The 19,736-nt window shown below is 43.2% G+C and overlaps 1 protein-coding gene across 2 annotated transcripts; it reads right to left on the bottom strand.

The window, feature by feature from the left end:
* On the bottom strand, nucleotides 1–17,550 carry LOC310827770 (solute carrier family 22 member 13-like). Of its 2 annotated transcripts, XM_083704192.1 has the most exons (11): nucleotides 17,007–17,550; nucleotides 14,031–14,448; nucleotides 11,006–11,109; nucleotides 10,177–10,331; nucleotides 8,099–8,267; nucleotides 6,649–6,769; nucleotides 5,497–5,591; nucleotides 3,905–4,119; nucleotides 2,600–2,708; nucleotides 1,316–1,525; nucleotides 1–359 (listed from the first exon to the last, which is right to left on the bottom strand). In XM_083704192.1, the coding sequence occupies exons 2-11, from the start codon at nucleotides 14,400–14,402 to the stop codon at nucleotides 266–268; spliced, it is 1,644 nt and encodes a 547-aa protein (XP_083560318.1). In that variant the 5' UTR covers nucleotides 14,403–14,448; nucleotides 17,007–17,550; the 3' UTR covers nucleotides 1–265. The 2 variants fall into 2 exon arrangements, with proteins under 2 accessions (XP_083560318.1, XP_083560319.1); XM_083704193.1 differs by lacking the exons at nucleotides 14,031–14,448; nucleotides 17,007–17,550 and adding an exon at nucleotides 13,780–13,875.
* Between the last annotated feature and the right edge of the window lie 2,186 nt (nucleotides 17,551–19,736).

Here is a 19,736-nt window from a genome sequence, read left to right as displayed (position 1 = left end):
TTGAAGTGTGCATAGAAATGCATATATTAGTGAAAACAACATACCAAAATGCATTGTATCAGAGAAAGGTGTGTACAAAAATGTGCGTATGAGGAGAAATTCGCACTAAAGTGCTGATAAATCTTCACGAGGACTGAAGAAACTGGTGTGGGAATGTGAAGAACTAGAATTTCGAGAGATGAGAAACTGGGAGAAATCAAAACGACCAATTCACTCATCCCTGAAATCTTCGCTAAAGGTCCTTTGGATCCAAGTGTTATTTCTGCTAGAAGCGTGTAGTGATGGCGGCTTCTTTCAGTTGGCCATCTTCTGTCTGCACAGGTCCATTTTCAAAGCTACCGTTGACAGCCTTGTTGGACCTAATGAAAGGGAATATAAATAAACATGACATAAAGTAGCCCTCTATCGCCCACTAGCCTCATCTCCACCACTGTCATCTCTTCCTTGGAGACTTCCAAGCCGTCATCCATCTGTGGTTATGGGGGATGAGCAGAAACCATCCTGGCTTCTGACTGGACCCCAAAATGTCCCATTTTTTGGCCCCGTGCTCTTGCGCAAATTAGCAGTATCGTGCTAGAGCACCGGACCAAAAGGCACTCGTTTTTTGCTCTAGAGCAAGACGAAAATGATAAGCATTCCAATTTTAATCAGCAGGACGTTGGAGGGGATGGCATAGCTAAGCCTGGCAGGACAGCTTACTCTATGATGTTAACCCCTTCATACATTAATTGGACTTAAGCGTGTTGGTTATATGAAACTGGTCACCCCACAATTAGCAATCACATTTGTGTGTGTTTTTAAACTAAGTATGAGACACAGAAGGGGATTGTTATCAAGATCAGAGTGCATGGAGTGAGGAATGCGTTTTCTCCTCTGCCTCCATGAAATTTCCCCCTCTGTGGCAACCAAATCCTCCCTAGCCCCAAACCCCTGAACACTATTGCTAACTTAAGCCACCCTAACATTTTCTGAAAGCTAATTTGCTTTCAGTGGGGGGCAAATTTCACAAAGATTGTGGCTTGGGAAGAGAAGCTTAAGATGCAGTCCCAGCAACAACTATGGCAGGAACCTGGTGCTAAATTTTCCAAAACATAAAACTCATTCATCATTAATGTTGTCATATGTAGTTAGGCCTTTATATTCTGGAGAAAAGCCCATAGTCCCCAGTGGACTTACTTCTCCCCAAAAGAGGGGCAGTGTTTTACCAGGACATAACACAATGGGGTGGGGGCAGAATGGAGCAGCCTAAGGGCATGCAATGTACAAAATGTGAACTTATATACTTATTATATTTCTAGAATCCCGTGCAACTCACCTCTGGCTTGCTGGGGAGTCTCCGATGTCGTCCTGAAGATCCTGGTTCTGCGTCTCAGGAAGGAAAAAGCAGAGGATTCCCGCAGACAGTGCTGTGCCTCCAAGTATCACCATGGGGATAGCAGGGTGGTATTTGCTCAGGAGAACAACCAGCGGAGCAAGGATGCCCCCTACTCTGCCAATCATGGAGCACAAGCCTAAACTGCTTTGCCTGGTGGAAGTAGCAAAACACAGAGAGCGATGCCTGAGAGGAGGCACAGACAGGTGCGCCCGGCCAGGGACAAGTTTCCAGAAGCAAATCAGCAGCACCATGCAGTAAACAATTACACAACAGGAAGGAAAGGACAAATATCTTGGTTTTGGTATCTCTAATGTTCTCGGGGGTTTTTCAGTCTTAAATGCAGTTCACCACATTTCTGCAGCAGTTTATGATTTCATCATTTTAGTGCGCTATCGCACACATTATAAGTACAGTGGTACCTCGGGTTAAGTACTTAATTTGTTCCAGAGGTGCGTTCTTAACCTGAAACTGTTCTTAACCTGAAGCACCACTTTAGCTAATGGGGCCTCCTGCTGCTGCCGTGCCGCCAAAGCACAATTTCTGTTCTCATCCTGAAGCAAAGTTCTTAACCTGAAGCACTGTTTCTGGGTTAGCGGAGTCTGTAACCTGAAGCGTATGTAACCTGAAGCGTATGTAACCTGTGGTACCACTGTATGCAATTTTGCCTATTGCACTCATCTTTGCAATCAATTTTGCCAAACGCAATGCATTTAAAATATGTTGTTTTCATGAATATATGTAGCTGGGTACATTGGATGGTGTTCAACTATGCTTTACTCAGAACAGACTCACTGAAATCAATGAACATGCCTAAAATTGGGCTCATTCATTTCATTGCTAACTGCTCTCTTGGGCAAGCATTTTGGTAAAAGGGTTTACCTTCCTTGGGCTGAGGCCCCTAACCTGAAGACCCCAGAGTTCAGGCACTTGAATCTTTTGCTTATACCTCCAGTTAAACGATACCATCGTCATAAACTTTCAGCATAAACTTTTTATTGCACAAGCCAAAAGGCCATGGGCATCATCCAAGAACAACTACATATACAGTAAAACAGCAGTCAAATCTACTAGAATTCTTTGTTACATGGAATAAAAGGTAGTTCTTATGCAAAATGTACAGATTAAAGCCCCCTTTGTTGTCATTGTGCCTGTGGACAAAACTGCCCAGGTAAAGCTGAAAGTGGAAATTCATTTTCTAAGCCCCTATACCCAAGAGATCCTTACCTGATAACTGTGGGAAAGATTTCAGCAGAAAACACATAGGTGGTTGAAAAGGAGGCAGCCAATGCAGACTTGCCAATAACAGCCAGGACCGTCACAATCACAGGGAAGTCTGGGCAAAGACAGGCAGTGAGGTTAGAAACTAGACCACAAAAAAAACAGGGTAAGGCATTGTTGAAATACCACAGGCCTAGCAAAATGTCTAATCTGGTTCTGAAATGTCACCTGTGGTCCTGCAGAAATCCAGAAATATTGTCACCACAAATCTATGGGTAGCTAGAATGGTTTCTGGGGCCCATTTGGGGAGAAGACTGGCAGTATTAGAGCACTTGCTTTGCTTGCAGAAGCTCTCAGGTTCAAATTCTCCATTTTGGAGAATCTAGTGGTGTAGGAAGTGATGCAGAAGAACCTCTTCTGTGACCCTCCAAATGCCCCTATTTTCCAGGGACAGTCCTAGATTTACAGAAGCCATAGCAGTTTCTGTTTTGATCCCGGAATGCCATGCTTTTCCCACACGTTCCCAGTGCTTTTCTTCTCGGGGGACGCATGGGGACGCATACCTCTATATATTTTGTGAATCTAACTTTGGCCTCATTGAGGGGCAGTATTTCAATATGAGTAGGAAAATGAGAGTACCCCTGAACATTTTTTTAAAGGAAAAAAAAAAGGCACTGGATGTTCCTATTTTCATTGGAGAAATGTTGGAGGGCATGGGTTTCTATTTAAATTTTAGTAACTGCTTCTAGATTTGCAAGCATACCTATATACTGGCAGATGTAATTACACAAACCTGTGGCCTGTTCGTTTTTTAGAACTTAGTCGCTTGAGGATCTCAGTGGAAAGGAGGAAGTGAGAGGACAGAAACGGGGAAAGGAACATGTTTTTTTCCCCCTTATTATTAAAAAATGGTTCAAAAAAGAAGCAAGGGGCAGAAGATCAGGTCCCCAGTGCAAAAGACCCAGGACCCAGGCCTTATAGCTCCCTTTAACTCCAGCAGTGCTTGCCTGTTGTGTCCTCTCTATGAAGAAAGAGACAAAAGGGGAACACTCTGCACAAACACAAGACAAGTTCTGAGAATATACAGGCACATCTGTGTCTTTCTGAAGCAGCTCTGTATAGCCAGGGGTCTTACATTAGGGATGGGGAACCTGTGGCCCGCCAGATGTTGAACTTCAAGTCCCATCATCCCCCAGCCAAGATGGCCAATGCTCAGGGATGATAGGAGTTGAAATCCAGAAACATCTGCAGGGCTGCAGGTTCCCCTTGCAGCTTGCCTTCCAGGTTTTCTCCCTCTAGTGGCTTTTTTACCTGTTGGAATAGCAGGGATGATCAAGCACATGACTCCACCTAGGAAAAGCCAAGCAGCCTGGCATTTCTTCCTCCCCATCCACTGGAGGAGGAATATACAGGAGGCTCGAGATGGTATTTCCACAGCTCCAAACACAAGCTGGGTCATGTAGATGTCCAAGCCAAAATCCCCAACCTGGTGGCTCACTCCATAATACACAAGACTGTCTGCAAACCTGAGAACCAAGCAGGAAATTACCGTTCATTCTGCATTTATTGCTATTGTTCATTTTAATTCCTGGCTCACACAAGCCCACCACTAAACTTCAGTGCTGGTTAGAACCAGGGTGCTGCATGTGATGCAGTTCTACAACTGGACGCAGAATTCAGCTTCCTCAGAGTCTAAATTGTCATTTTAAATCCTAGTCCTCATGACTGTGAAACTTTATAGGCAGCATTTGAAGTCTCTGAAGAAACCAACTCTTCTCTTTTTTGCTGCCTCGGACTAACACAGCTGCCTATTGGAAACTATAGCAAAACAACAGCAAAACAGGTGGTGTCAATGTGTGCCATGAAGACGGATAAAAACAGCCTAAAAACTATCCATCTGGGGCACAGCAAAAGCATTCTGCCCATTGCCCCAAACATTCCTTTGTTCTATTTGACCGGTAGCTGTGTGTGCAGCTACAGTGGTGCCCCGCAAGACGAATGCCTCGCAAGACGGAAAACCCGCTAGACGAAAGGGTTTTCCGTTTTGGAGGCGCTTCGCAAAACGAACTTCCCTATGGGCTTGCTTCGCAAGACGAAATGTCTTGCGAGTTCTTGCGGGGTTTCCCCCCTCCCCCCCTTTTCCTAAGCAGCTAAGCCGCTTAACACCTGATCCGCTGATAAGCCGCTAAACCGCTAATAGCGCTAATCCGCTAAGCTGTCAATGGGCTTGTTTCGCAAGACGAAAAAACCGCTATACGAAGAGCCTCACGGAACGGATTAATTTCATCTTGCGAGGCACCACTGTACCTAGATGTAGATCTCAATGGCTGCATTCTGTCAGACAGCCCTGCCTGAACCTTGCAGTCATTTGCCAAGGTGCTTCTTCCTGGACCACCAGCATCCAAAGACAGTGACTTGAAAAAGGATCACATCAGAGGCATCGTATTTGCAGAACACGCGCTCCAGAAGCAGGCCTGCACATCAGCAACTCTGATGTCATTTTGGCACCTGGCAAAGACCTTTGTTTGACAAGTGGGTATGGTTTTCATTCCACCCATCCCACTGATTTTGGTGTTTTCCTTGCTGCTTACCGCTCTTTCGTTTATTTGACAGTTCTTGGTATTTGCAGCGTGTGTGCTATACTTTCATTGACAGCCACCCTGGAAGTGTGACATTAAAATATTTTAATTAATAAAAATTAATTCTCAGTGTAGCAACCAAGGGTAAGAGAAAAGTCCTGCCTTGGACAATACAGAGGTCAAAGGTTTAGCCATAAGTTGCTGGTTGTGCTCATTTTATACATGAAGAAACAATAACAAGGAAGTTTAAACAACACACACAAAACTGAAGCCACTTGCATATTATATATTGGTTGCTGAATTAATGTACTTCAGAATTCTTACCAGACTACGACCATGATTAAAGTCAAAATCCTTAGACGCGGATTCTTGCAAAGATCCAGAATATTCCCAGATTTCACCTTCTCTTCTGGAGCCAGCTTCAAAATGTGCAAGACAAGAGAGACACATAACATCAAAGGACAGTTTTCCCCAACCTGGTGCCCTCCAGTGGCTTTGAACTACAACTCCCATCAGACCCATCTGCCAGGGCAGCTGTGCTGGCTTGGCCTGATGTGAGTTTTAGTTCAAAACAGCCAGGGTGCCAGGTGGGTTAGCAAGTTGAACTAAGACTGGAGAGATTCCACTCAGCCACAAAACTCACTGGGTGTACTTCAACTCATCTCTCCCCCTGCCCAAATCTCACAGGCCTATAAGGAGGCTAAAGCAGGGAATGCGGAACGATGTAAGGCAAATTCCTCCAGGTGTTTTTGAACTGTAACTCATGGGATTCCCCAGCCTTGGTTATGCTCACTGAGGGTGATGGGAGCTGCAGTTGCACAACATCTGGAGAATGTTTCACACACAGTGTAAGCTTGGAGGAAGGGTGGGAATGGATATACATTTTATTGTAAATAAAACAAAATGAGTTTGGAGGGACAGGCTAACAGCTTAATAAGGAATGCTTGATGTGGATATGCAACAGATTAAAAAAAAAATTCTAATGCAGCATGAGAGACTAGAGTATTGGACTGATATGATCTATTGTGTTTCTGGGGACGTGGGTGGCACTGTGGGTTAAACCACAGAGCCTAGAACTTGCCGATCAGAAGGTCGGCGGTTCAAATTCCCATGATGGGGTGAGCTCCCGTTGCTTGGTCCCTGCTCCTGCCAACCTAGCAGTTCAAAAGCACATCAAAGTGCAAGTAGATAAATAGGTACTGCTCTGGTGGGAAGGTAAACAGCGTTTCCGTGCGCTGCTCTGGTTCGCCAGAAGCGGCTTAGTCATGCTGGCCACATGACCCGGAAGTTGTACGCCGGCTCCCTCGGGCAATAAAGCGAGATGAGCGCCGCAACCCCAGAGTCAGCCATGACTGGACATAATGGTCAGGGGTCCCTTTACCCCTTTACCTTTATTGTGTTTCTATGCCGCTTTCCCTCAATATCCTCCCCAGACATTTCCAGAAAAGGAGCAATAGAAATCCCAGGCTTTGCTACCTGGTTGAGTAGTTCTTCTGAGACGGTTCGTTTGTTAACGGAAGCAGCCTTTCGAAGCACCTTTTTGGCTTCCTCCACCTTCCCTTTTGTCAGAAGCCATCGCGCAGACTTGGGAAGAACCCTGAAAAAGACAAGAGTTTGTGAAGCACGGGTGGGAGTCAATGAAACTAACAGTAGGTGGAGCAAGAGCCAATGGCACGGCAGGGCCAACTAATTCTAGTTGTGGGCTTCTCCACACTTCTGCTTGTCTGCTGCTTCGTTTGTCCCATGCCTTCCAGGCAGCTTTGCCCTTGTCTCGCTATTTCCCCATGGAAAATCCGCTCTTTAGGAATAAATCGGAGCAAATGTCAATCAGGAGAAAAGTCCCTTGATGTTTGCTTTGATTCAGTGGTAAAAAATAGAGTTTCCCAGGGGGGAAACAGCAGGGCAAGGGCAAATCTTTGTGAGCCCTGTATCCTCATTCTCCTCCCTGCTGAGTTATACAAGGGATGACGCTGAGACTAAGAAGCTGGCAGGCAGTGTCTTTTTGTAAGTAAAAAGGCCTTAGGTGGGAGCCATCTGAGGGCAGATTGAGATTGCTGGGGATGTGCCCCATTCGCCCTAATGAACTAGTCTCCTGGGCACAACAGTTCTCATTCAGTTGCAGTACAAGCAAAAGGCATTCCCGCAATAAACCTGTGGGAGATCGCAGTCAACCCTAACTGCTAGTTAGTACATGAAGGGGTTAAGGACCATAGAGTTGTATTCCTAGACAGACTCAGGTCTCAGTCCAAAGAGGAAGTGATGCCTCTGCATCATATAACCAATGAAGGAGGATATGTGTGGAAGCTTGCTCCCAATCTTACAGCATGTGTTTGGAACTATATTCTGTATTTTCTACCTAAGAGCATTTTGCCTGTATTATCCTTGCTGCTGTATGGAACAACGCACGACTGAGACCTTGAATCTGTAAGTAAATATTTTAAAACTTACTTAACAGTGTGTGATCTGCTCATTGCAAGAGGGGTAGGAAGAGGTCAACTGTTGTGTACAGCTGAAAGGCATAAAAAACGGCATAACAACCTATATTCCTAATGCGAGTTCAGTCTCTGCTGCCGCTGCTTCTGCTATCTCCCTGCAGGAGAGTGTACAAAGCTCCATGTTTTGAATATAAGCATCCAGCCAATTGTTTTGTTGATCACCCACACTAGTGGGTCCACAGGCATTCATATCTTTTCTCTCAGGTCTTAACTCAGGGGCAGCTTGGGTGAGAGGTACTCCTTCAAATATTTTTTGTCCCAAGCTAAATAGAGCTTTATCTTGGTCCCTGGCAGACCATAAAATATGACAGATCTTAAAACACAGGGTGGTTATGAGCCTATGCTACTGTTACTCTTAATGATATACAGTATGCTGTATTGTTTTACACACAGCCCCATTATGCTCATTTCTGGCTCTTGTGCACACTCACCATATATAAAAAAAGAGGGCGAATGCTGGAGCAGAGCCAGCAACCTGGTAGTTCCTCCAGTCACGGACCGAGTATGCCAAACCAGCCAAGGCCATCTGCCCAACGCCTTGGAAGCAGTAGCTGATGATCATCGCAAGCGGGCGATAGGAAGGCCCAACCCACTCCGAAGCTAAAAGGGTTCAAGTTACAATCAGTATCGGGAAAAGACCTTGCCATTGTCAACCACTCACATTAAAAAAAAAAAAAAACCATTTAACCGCCCGGCTTTATTATTAGGTTATTGTATTTTAGTGTTTTGTTGGAAGCCACCCAGAGTGGCTGGGGAAACCCTGCCAAATGGCCGGGGTATAAATAATAAAATAATAATAATAATAATAATAATGATGATGATGATGATGATAATAATAATAATAATGGCGAGTTAATGTGATGATGTCAAGGAGGAGGGTGGAACGCTTGTAGCAATTACTGATTATTTGGATTGGGCCCCCAGTTTGAGACACACATTTACACAAAGACACAAATCATGTCCCTCAGAGTTCACCTGACGTGCCTGGCACAGCCTGGCTCTTTCCTTAACTAGGCAGGTGTTGTGCTTTCCACCCACCAGACACACTAGGCTCCATCTGTCCCCCAAACAGTCTTTACCCTACCTCAGTCCCTTTCCAAATTGGCACCTAAAGTGGGCCGTCTCTGCATCTCATTTCATGGTTGGGATGCTTCTGTACAGAACAATGACACTGTACCTCAACCAGTGGCGTAGCGTGGGGGGTGCAGGGGGGCCGGCTGCACCGGGCGCAACATCTGGGGGCGCGCGCTCGCACTCGCAGCTCTCTGCCCCTACCTGGCTCACTCACTCTCTCTCTCTCACTGCAGTGTTGGCTGTGCGAATCCGATCCGAGCTGCTGGGTCACCGCCCACTGTGGAGGGGGTGGGTGCCAGGCGTGCGGTGCGGAGAGAGAGCGAGGGAGGGACTATCTGGGGGAGGGACAGTGCAGCGGCTGCCCAGCGCAGCGCTGAGCGTGGGAGAGAACCACACCCGACCAGCCCAGGCAGCAGCAAGAAGAAGCTGGCAGCGGCGGCAGGTTAGGGGTTAGGGGGCGCAAATTACTTGCCTTGCCCCGGGTGCTGACAACCCACGCTACGCCACTGACCTCAACAGGGCCAGATTTAGGTTTGAGGAGGCCCTAAGCTACTGAAGGTAATGGGGCCCTTTATATGTCCAGCTGTCCTTTGTCAACAACAAATTGTAGCTGTTTTTTGTGTTGAATATATGCTAAATGGTAATTTATGAACCTAACCTAACCATTTGCAGAATGTAGGCACCCTATATATAGAAAGGAGCAAACCAGTGATATTTCAGGGAGCAGGCTAGCAGGCGGGGCCCATGACTTACATCATAGGAGCCTACACAACACAAAACACTGTTGCTGTATGTAGGTTTTATTTTATTTGTTTTTTATTTTATATTTTGGAACTGTACATCCAGGTTTTTTTTTTCCTTTAATTTTTTGGGGGCTCCCAAGAGAGTGGGGCCCTAAGCTATAGCTTGTTTACCTTATACATAAATCCGGCACTGTACCTCAACATTCACCTTTAAGCAAATGTTACCTTGAGAGAAAATATATCTACAGTCATATCTCGGGTTACAGATGCTTCAGTTTTCAGGTTGTGCACCGCGCCGAACCCGGAAATACCGGAACAGGTTACTTCCGGGTTTTGGCACTCGCGCAAGCGCAGAACCACTAAATCGCGCTTTGCGCATGCACAGAAGCGCCGAATTGCGACCTGCGCAGGCGCAGCGCTGCAGGTTGCGAACATGCTTCCAGCACGGATCACGTTTGCAACCTGAGCATCCACTGTATTTCGGGAGGGCAATATATTCATAAAACGCAAGTTGTGCAGGTTGGATAGAGTAAGGCAGTGCCCCCAAGCAGATGTTTTGGGCTATAACTTGCACTGCCCCCCAGCCAGCAAAACTGTGTTTAGTGCAAAACATCTGGAGGATACCAAAAGATGGAGTGGGATTCTTTTGATAGCAAGGCCTAAACCTCCCCAGAGAAGCGGAAGTGTCTCACTTAAAGCTGACATGCTGATGCTGATCCCAGCAAAAGCGGCGCCCACGATGAATCTCAGGGCGATGTAGACGTAGAAATTGGGAGAAAATCCTGCCCCAACACCAAAGGAGCCCATGAGGAGGAGGCTGAGCAGAATCATCATGTGACTTCCAGTGCTGGAGGAGGGAAATGCAATACAAGATGGGTCAATCTGCAAAAGGGAACCTACCTCACAGAGGGCTTATCCTGACTTCTGCCTATACCGTGCCCAGAAACCACAGGTCTGAGTGGTTTCCCCCTTGCCCTGCTCCTTTCCAAGGGAAAAACCGCTCTTTAGTCACAGATTGGAACAAATGGTGCTTCAGAGGAAACCCAAATTGCCGTTTGCTCCGACTGAGTGCTACAAAGAGCAGGGGGAGGAAAGCAGGGGGACAAGAGGAAGTGAGGATACGCCCAGAGTTATTGTGGGGATGATGATGATTAATATCGTAAGATCTCAGGGCGGTTCCCAGCATAAAATACAAGATAAAAAACAAGTAAATGATTAAAAAACAAAACATCAAAACCATGACCCACCCGCCACCGTCCCAACGGCCTGTTTTCTCCTTGCGCCTAAAAATATATAATGAAGGCACCAGGTGAGCCTCCCTGGGGAGCGCTGTCCACAAACAGGGGGCCACCACAGAAAAGGCCCCGTTCTCGTGTTGCCACCCTCCGAGCTTCTCAATGAGGAGGCACAGGAAGAAGGGCTTCCAATGAGGATTGCAGAAAAGCCTCTCCCCTTCACCTCCTGAAAATGGAGTGGCCATTTTCTCTCAGCTTCTCCACGACATCTCAAAGTTATACTTACAAGTCGCTCAGCGGGCCAAGGACCAGGGCTCCCACAAGGCCACCCGCCATGTAAATAGATTGAGAGATGTCTTTTAAGTTATTTCGGTCACAGACCAAGTTGAACTAAAGGAAAAGAGGAAAAATCCTTGTACTACTTGACACTGCATTGTGTACAGTATATCACAAATCTACACTGTTTCTGGTTTTGTTTGAATAGTGTTAGCCTGCTCTTTTTTTAAAAAAATAACTGTTTCACTTGCTTTCATAATGTATACCATTTTATTGCTGTAACTCGCCCTGGGCCTTATGCTGAAGGGTGGACTCAAATTTTACCCCACTTTGGTCAAGTCCCCTCACTTACAAGAATACCTTCCCTGGTGAGGTGAATCTACTCACCCTCATTATTAGTGCTGAGGCAGAATTATTATTATTATTTTCCAAAAAAAATTATTAGTTTTCCAAATTTATAACAGACATATCTACAAACATAAAAATAAGACATTAACAAACAAACAAACATATATCCTAGCTGTAGAAATTCCACTTTTGTTATCATTCTTGGGTGACTTCCTCGATTCCCCCTGGCTGAGTTTCCCTATAAATCACTGTAGCAGTTTTCCAAGACTACTTTCACATAAAATTTACTTAGTCCATTAACCTCCTTCTTTCTTTTCATTTTGACTTATATCCATAGTATTCTGCAACATCACATATTTATATCCTAGGCCAATCTGATACTCGCAAGTAGTTCTATTTAATTTATCTTAACATATTTAACCAAATAATCTTGGAATTTCTTCCATGAGGCAGAATTTTAAAACATTCCCGTTAGCTCCAGGCATTCGGTGGTGGAAAGACATTGTTTTTCGCAACTTTGAGAGTATTTGGTGTGTGTGTGGTTTTTTCCCCTTTGTAAAAAAAATATTGATTTGTTATTCGCCATCCTGGGCTCCTTTGGGAAGTAGGGCGAGATACTACTACTACTACTACTACTACTAATAATAATAATAATAATAATAATAATAATAATAATAATCCCGTCTTTGGGGGAAATTCCAGAATGCTCAAAAAGAATTGTCCCCTGTGGAGAGGAGAGACAGAAGAGCCGCCATCTTGTTCCAGCTCAGGTGATCTCTCTGCCACCAAATCTGACTACTGAAACATCATCTTCCCTGAGGGAAGGAGATTTCTAGTTTTTAAAAAGTCTCCCCATTTTTTGCTGTTTTTAACAGAGTGCTAATGTATGCATATTCCTATGTAAACTGCCTTGCAAGGCTCACTTGAAAAGTGACATGGACAATAACGGATTGGCATAACAAGCTACAAGAATTTGCTGAAATGCCACAGTTGACAAATAGCCTGAGAGGCAACTCAAAACAAAAATTTATGGAAAAGTGGGATAGATATAAGATATATGTTCAAAAATACAGTAAAGATTCACTATCTATGCAAGCATTCGATTGACGTTGGAGAGAGACTGAGTTGAGAAATAAGACCAAGGATACATATTGATATAGGAATGTATTAGATAAAATGTAAAGAAATATACAATAATAAGAGTACATTCATTTGTAAAAAAGGAATATACAACGGGATAGACAGGAAGTCCAAAGTGTTGGTACATATGTGATTTTGGAATAGTTTTTTGTCCCTTTTTTCTTTTTTTTCCCTTTTAGTATATAAACTTTGTATACATGTTGAAATTTATAGTATAATAAGCCTTGTGATGTAATATGATAATGTTTACCAATGTAACATAAGAACTTTAATAAATAAATAAATAAATAAAATGCTGCAGGGGGAGGGGAAAAAATGAAAAGTGACATGGAATTATCTTCATAAACAAACAGATTAACATTTGCTAGTAGCTTTTAGGAGAGCCTCTGAAAACGGGACATTTCTGCCTCTAATATTCCAAATTTATCTCACATGGGAATTAGAGAAAAATTAATAAAACTTTCTCATTACCTCACAGAGGTGTCAAAATGGTTAGACCTGCAAGGTCTAAAATTTGGTAAATGTGCGATCTGCCATAATCTTCTTATTAAAGGTAATCCTTATTACCACGGTATAAAAATTGTATCCCAGCCAAAAAAGATCATACAGCAGTTTAAACGTTCGCGCCTTGTTGTTTTTTTACCTCATTAATGCCGAGTTTCCCTCACAAAATGGAAACCAGGGAAACCCGAAGCAGGGAGAATTCCTACAACTACAAAGTATACTTGAGGAATGCAGGCTGAAGCCATTAATTTCTTTAAAAGTTATCAACTGAGACCTAGACAATTAACAAGCAATTGGACTATTGACATCCATTGCTGTCAAGTTCTGGAATGACTATGTGACATTTTTTCCTCTCTCTCTCTCTCTCTGCTTGAATTGTCTCCCTGGTTCAAAATCTGGTTAATAATAATAATAATAATAATAATAATAATAATAGTAATAATTTATTATCTCCCAGACAGTGGAGTTTCATACTTGCAGAAATCAGATTAGGAAGGTAAGAATAGGAATTAAATAAGCACATCATCCACAAAGCTTCAACATCAAAGAGCCTCAGGATAACTATTCCCATGATATGTAACATCTGGATTAAAAGAAGAGGAATGCCACTAATCTACAGTATCCACATTTTGGTACTTTATCATAGGATCACTGGCTTTTTTCCATCCATCCATCTATCTGTCTATCTATCTATCTATCTATCTATCTATCTATCTATCTATCTATTTGCTAAACACACAACAAAAAAGGACAAAATTAACCATAGTGAAAGTACCATCAGTCGCGCCTTACATAGAGAATTGATATAAATTTCATAATCCTTAAATTGTAATGGTCTCTTCTTTTTAAACCCGACTTCACTGGCTTTTTTAAAAAAAGCATTCCCTGACCTGTCCGTTCCCCTATCCAGGTTTTTAGTTGTAGGGACAGCACCAAGGAAATCACTATAGAGTTGTCTAGTATGGTTATCAATTGATGTGCGCGCATGCACACACCCTTCAGGAGAGTCAGAACCAAATTATTTAACAAGGGCTGTAAAATACCTCTGTCAGCAATGACGGCTTTGGATCTGTGGGGTACACCCAACCATCTTGGCAGGCTTCTGTGGAATTTCTTCCATCTTTTATGATTGAATCGATATCACCTTCCACAGGAGTAAACATGGAGCATTCCTCAAAAGAGCCATCTGGTTTCCTGGGAATGGTCAAGTTCAGCTGCTGCTCTTGGGTCAGGTTTTGGGTAATATTCAGGATCCAGTTCGTGTTGCAGTAGTGAGGCACGTCCATGACAATGAAGACTTGTCCGAACACGTGAAAGGGAATTAGGAAATTGGGGATGCAGTTCAGCACCACCAGCCATTTCTGAAACCTGCCGAATTCTCCGATCACCTTCAAGATGTCTCCAAATCTGATCATTCTGGGATCTTTGGCAGCCGGTCTGCATGGTTCTCACACCTGGGGACTGAAATTAATGTTTAAACACAATCATGGCTATGGATTAAGTGAATAATTAATCAGGCTTTGGCATCGGATAAACCTAAGGAATATATCCTATCACAGCTACTGCCAAGGCTATACTTTCTTTCTGATTGTTCTCTTCTTATTCAGTCCTGGTGTTCCTTTGACTTTAGTATTTCCTCCAATTAAAAAGAAAGTGAGCCTCGAGGCTATGTATGGCTGAGTCCACACCAAACATTTAGAACACTGCAAAGGATCGTGGGAACTGTAGTTTACCCATAATAATGCTAAAATCCCCAGCACATTTAACAAACAACATTACCCAGGGTTCTTGGGGTGATGGGAGAGACTGTGCTTTAAATGTAGAGTGTGCAGGTATGCAACCTTAGATGAGTTATAGTAACAAGAGGGGGGCATTTAAAGATTGTTTGCTGTAGGGCAAAAATGAGCGCGGGGGGCTGGCTTCAAGTCTTTCTTGCTGGCTTGCATTTGGTCCAGCGTCCAGTCTGTTCAGCCTAGCAGCTGTTCAGCGTCCAGTCTGGAGTCTATCTGAGCTTGCTATAAATGGAGAGAGGAGAAGGAAGGACAAGAAACCTAAAGACCCTGAGGAAAGAGTCGGGGCCTGTTCCTTTATATTTTTCTAAACTGACATAGAAGTAGCGAGGAATCATCAGTGTAAGAACTTAGCAGAACCAGGGCTGAGCAAGTAGAGTAAACACTCAAGGGCTGAGAACTGCTGCTGTTTGAGAGTTCATTGCTGGCAGGCACAAACCAAGGTCTGCATCCGACACTGAACACGGATGCTTTTAGTCTGAAGTGGGGGAGTTGTTAGACATTCCCCCCCCTTTTTTAAAAAAATTCCATATGTATTCTCCTGAGTCCATATGTAGCACCCTGCTTGTGGTTAACGCTTAGCTGGAATGAAATATTCAACGCAGCAATAGAGAAATTAAAATAGTAATTTATTTGTCAGACAAATAAATGAGAGGCACAGTGGTATATGGTTACCAAACTCTGGCCTGGCCTCCTGCCATTCTGGCCAGCACTTATATTTCCTTAATCCAGCCCCCTTGCTCCTCCTTTGGCTGCCTCTGTCCAATCAGCCTGGTTGAAATTCCTATTGGCTGTTTGCTAGAACCAATCACAAAAGATACACCCATTTCCTTCTGTCCTTTTATGGGACACAAAGAGCTATATATTCTTCCATCTATAAATGACAAATAAGTAGTAATATATCTTACATGTGTCTCAACAAGGAATCTTAATTACCAGCTCACCTCTTGCCCTCCTTGCCCTATTGCCTTCCAAAACAGATGGTTGATCTTAACTTTTTATCTTCAAGGATCTTGAGTTCACATCAACATTGAAAGATCTCCTTCATTTGAAGGTTTCTAAACAAAAAGGCCTGACAACTATATATCAGGAGTGCTCGATGGCGTCTCCTGTCTGGCAGGAGGCTAGGCTCATTTGCCCCTCTGGTCTCCTATTGCAATATGACTCTATGAAATAAGAATCTAGCATTTCTTAAATCCTTTGCATAATTACATTTAAGCTAATATATTTCATACATTATCATAGGTAGCCTTTTAAAAGAATTAAACCTTCTCAAAGTGAAAAGGAAGGAACAGTTTCCAGCCTCAAAATAAAAATAGAAAGAAGCTTCTTCTTCTCCAGCCAAGCCAGTTGCCTTTTTCACTGCTCTTGGCCTTTTTAACCTTAGGAAGAAGATATGGCTCATTTTACTGGGAGGCACATGGTGTTATTTTACTATTTACCAACCCTTAATTTGTTTATCTCTGCTTTTTTTATCTTCTGTAACATGCAAGGTCAGTGTCCTCGCTCTCAGCCTGTAATTCCCTTTTTACGACTTTGAGAATTGTTTTCTGCTATAAATCAGGGGGCCCCCTTGTCTTAGGAGGAAAAACATTTTGCCAAGGTTTTTAGTCTTCTGCCTGGCATGAAACATTTGAAAATCTTTAAGCTCATTTTAAGATTCAGGCCCTGATCATAATATATAAGCTCTGATAAAAAATGCAGGCTTATGATTAGATGCCTCACATAAACACCCCCAAAAGAATCCCATGCGGCCAGGAGTTGTCCCGTTTCCCCTGCGAGCTAACAGCAGTCCGTACTGAATGTCTGCACTGCAGGCCCTGTTTTGCCTGAAGTGTAAAATGGACCAGCTAAGTTGTGCTTGTGGGACGCGGGTGGCACTGTGGGTTAAACCACAGAGCCTAGGACTTGCCGATCAGAAGGTCGACGGTTCGAATCCCTGCGACGGAGTGAGCTCCCGTTGCTCGGTCCCTGCTCCTGCCAACCTAGCAATTCGAAAGCACGTCAAAGTGCAAGTAGATAAATAGGTAACGCTCCAGCGGGAAGGTTAACGGCGTTTCCATGCTCTGCTCTGGTTCGCCAGAAGCGGCTTAGTCATGCTGGCCACGTGACCTGGAAGCTGTATGCCGGCTCCCTCGACCTGAAAGCAAGATGAGCGCCGCAACCCCAGAGTCGGTCACGACTGGACCTAACGGTCAGGGGTCCCTTTACCTTTTAAGTTGTGCTTACCAGGCGATCTTGTTGAAAACTGGAGAAACCCAGTGTTAGGGAGGTGCCAGTTTTGGCAGCACAAGTTTGACAAGGCAGCTGAAATAAATAGATTACTTTCAGGAATATATGTGGTGGAACCACACCATAATATATCAGTTCCAGCAAACACCATCTGAAGAGACTAGTAACATAGTACGTTGCAAGCTTCAGAGTATGCCTCAACTAGCATCGTTGCTCCTATTTTATAATAAAAAATGCTGATGTTCCTTACAAGGACTTAAGTAGATTTTTGATGGTGGCGGCTCATTAGCTGATAAGCGAGCACTTGAAAACTGGTCTCAGGTTAACATTATCGAGGTGGCACACAAACATTTGGCAAATTGATTTAGCTGAAAAATTAACAGGAATGTAAAAACAGATGGCTCTGACACCTTTTTTTGTTTTTAATTATTTCGTATGTTAACAGGTGTAGTCATACCATAATTACCCCCATCAACCCATGAAGACCTATGGCTTAATCTACTGGATTTCACAGTGAACAACAAAAGTACTATGATTCTGTCTTATGTTGATATTTGTTATTTGTATGTTCAGAAAACCCTTCAATAAAAATATTTACACTTAGGTACCTTTCAGGGACATCCAAGTGTCACTTAGTTGGAAAGTTACATTGGTTTGTCCTGTTGGTTACGGAATGAATGGCTGACTCTCATGGAGAAACCACCACTCATATATAGTATGTAAGGAAGGGGCAAAGCATGCTTTGTGTTAATTTTGGGTTTTAAAGGGGTATCTGCTTTTTAAAAACCCTGTATTCCACCAGTATGTATTCACAATGCCAATGGCTCAAACTATTATCCATTTAATTATTTGATTCATTCAGATACTGCCTTTCATACAAACATCATAGGCTGGTTTACAGCATAAAAATACAAAATAGAAACACAAAATACATAACATAACAACAGCAGCAAACGAATACTCCCCCTCCTTCTACAAACACCATTAGAAGGCCACCAATGGTTTAATCAGCCAAAAGTTTGGTTATAGAGGAACGTGTGTTTTTTTGCCTAGAGTGTACCTGAATACTTCTCAGGACAGACATGTTATATTGGTGTGTCTTGAATATGTAACAGTTAAAAGTTATGGCCTGTGTTTCTTAGGTTTCAAAAAGTTGCCTGTCGGCCGAATAGCAGCTATAAAGATGAATGTATTGCCAAAAATGTTATTTTTGTTTCAGACCCTACAGATCGTGGACAAGGTGGAATGCTTTGGAAGGTGGCAGAAGGATATCTCTAAGTTTGTTTGGCAGGGCAAAAAGCCCCGAATAAAGTTTAAGATATTAACTGATGCGAAAGAAAGAGGGGGATTTGCCCTGCCAGACTTGAAGTTATATTACGAATCCGCAGCCTTCTGCTGGTTGAAAGATTGGATCTTACTGGAAAACACTGATGTCCTAGATCTGGAAGGGTTTGACAACGCCTTTGGGTGGCATGCATATTTGTGGTATGACAAGGTCAAAGCGCACAAACTGTTTAAAAACCACATTGTCAGGAGAGCAATTTTAATGGTCTGGACAAAATATAAAGACTTATTGGAGAGTAAGACTCCGAGGTGGCTCTCACCGGTGGAGGCCAAGGCACGTAAGAGACCTAATATGGAAGCCAATTGGCCTAAATATGAGGAAATTATTGAAAAGATTGGAGACAATTGGAGGTTGCAGAGCTTGGAAAAACTAAAAAAACAAGGTGCGAGATTGGTTGCATTATGCACAAATTCAAGAGGTCTTTAAAGTAGACAAGAAGGTTGGATTCCAGGTGGAAAAATCGAAACTAGAGATAGAATTGTTAGAACCAAAAAGTAAACTACTTTCGAGAATGTATAACCTGCTGCTTAAATGGAATACTCAGGATGAGACAGTCAAATCCGCCATGATAAAGTGGGCGCAGGATTTGGGGCATAACATTATGTTTGAAGACTGGGAAAGGTTATGGAACACCGGAATGAAATTTACGGCATGTAGTGCCTTGAAGGAAAACATTATGAAAATGATATACCGGTGGTACATGACCCCAGTCAAGCTTGCTAAGATACATCACCTGTCTGATAATAAATGCTGGAAATGTAAAGAGGCGGAAGGGACATTTTTTCACCTCTGGTGGACCTGCCCGAAAGTTAAGGCCTTTTGGGAAATGATTCATAATGAACTAAAAAAAGGTACTTAGATTTACCCTACCTAAGAAACCAGAGGCCTTCTTCCTGGGCATGGTGGACCAGAGAGCGCTTAAGAAGGACAGAACCTTTTTTATGTATGCTACTACAGCAGCAAGGATCCTGATTGCAAAACATTGGAAGACACAAGATTTACCCACACTGGAGGAATGGCACACGCAGTTGATGGATTACATGGAACTGGCCAAAATGACTGGCAGAATCCGAGACTTGGGAGAAGAAACATTCGAGGAGGATTGGAGAAAATTTAAAGACTATTTGGAAAAACATTATAAGTTGTATGAATGTTAAAAAACGCACCTTTTAGGAAATTCTAGCTTCAGTAATGTTAAATTAAAGAAATGGAAATTAAGGTACAAGGAGATAGAATAATGAAACAACTTTATTGTGTTAAAATGAAAACGTACATCATTTGGGCCATAATATATTTGAAATTGGGTAACATGATAAAAAGGAAGATACAATAAGTATTGAAACAAGTTAACAAATTGCAGACGTTATGCATCACAGAGAATG

This window comes from Podarcis gaigeae (assembly GCF_964106915.1).
Source record: "Podarcis gaigeae genome assembly, chromosome: 12".
Lineage (NCBI taxonomy): Eukaryota > Metazoa > Chordata > Lepidosauria > Squamata > Lacertidae > Podarcis > Podarcis gaigeae.
Note: the sequence above shows the minus strand (reverse complement) of the source record. Positions and strands in the feature narration are given on the sequence as shown.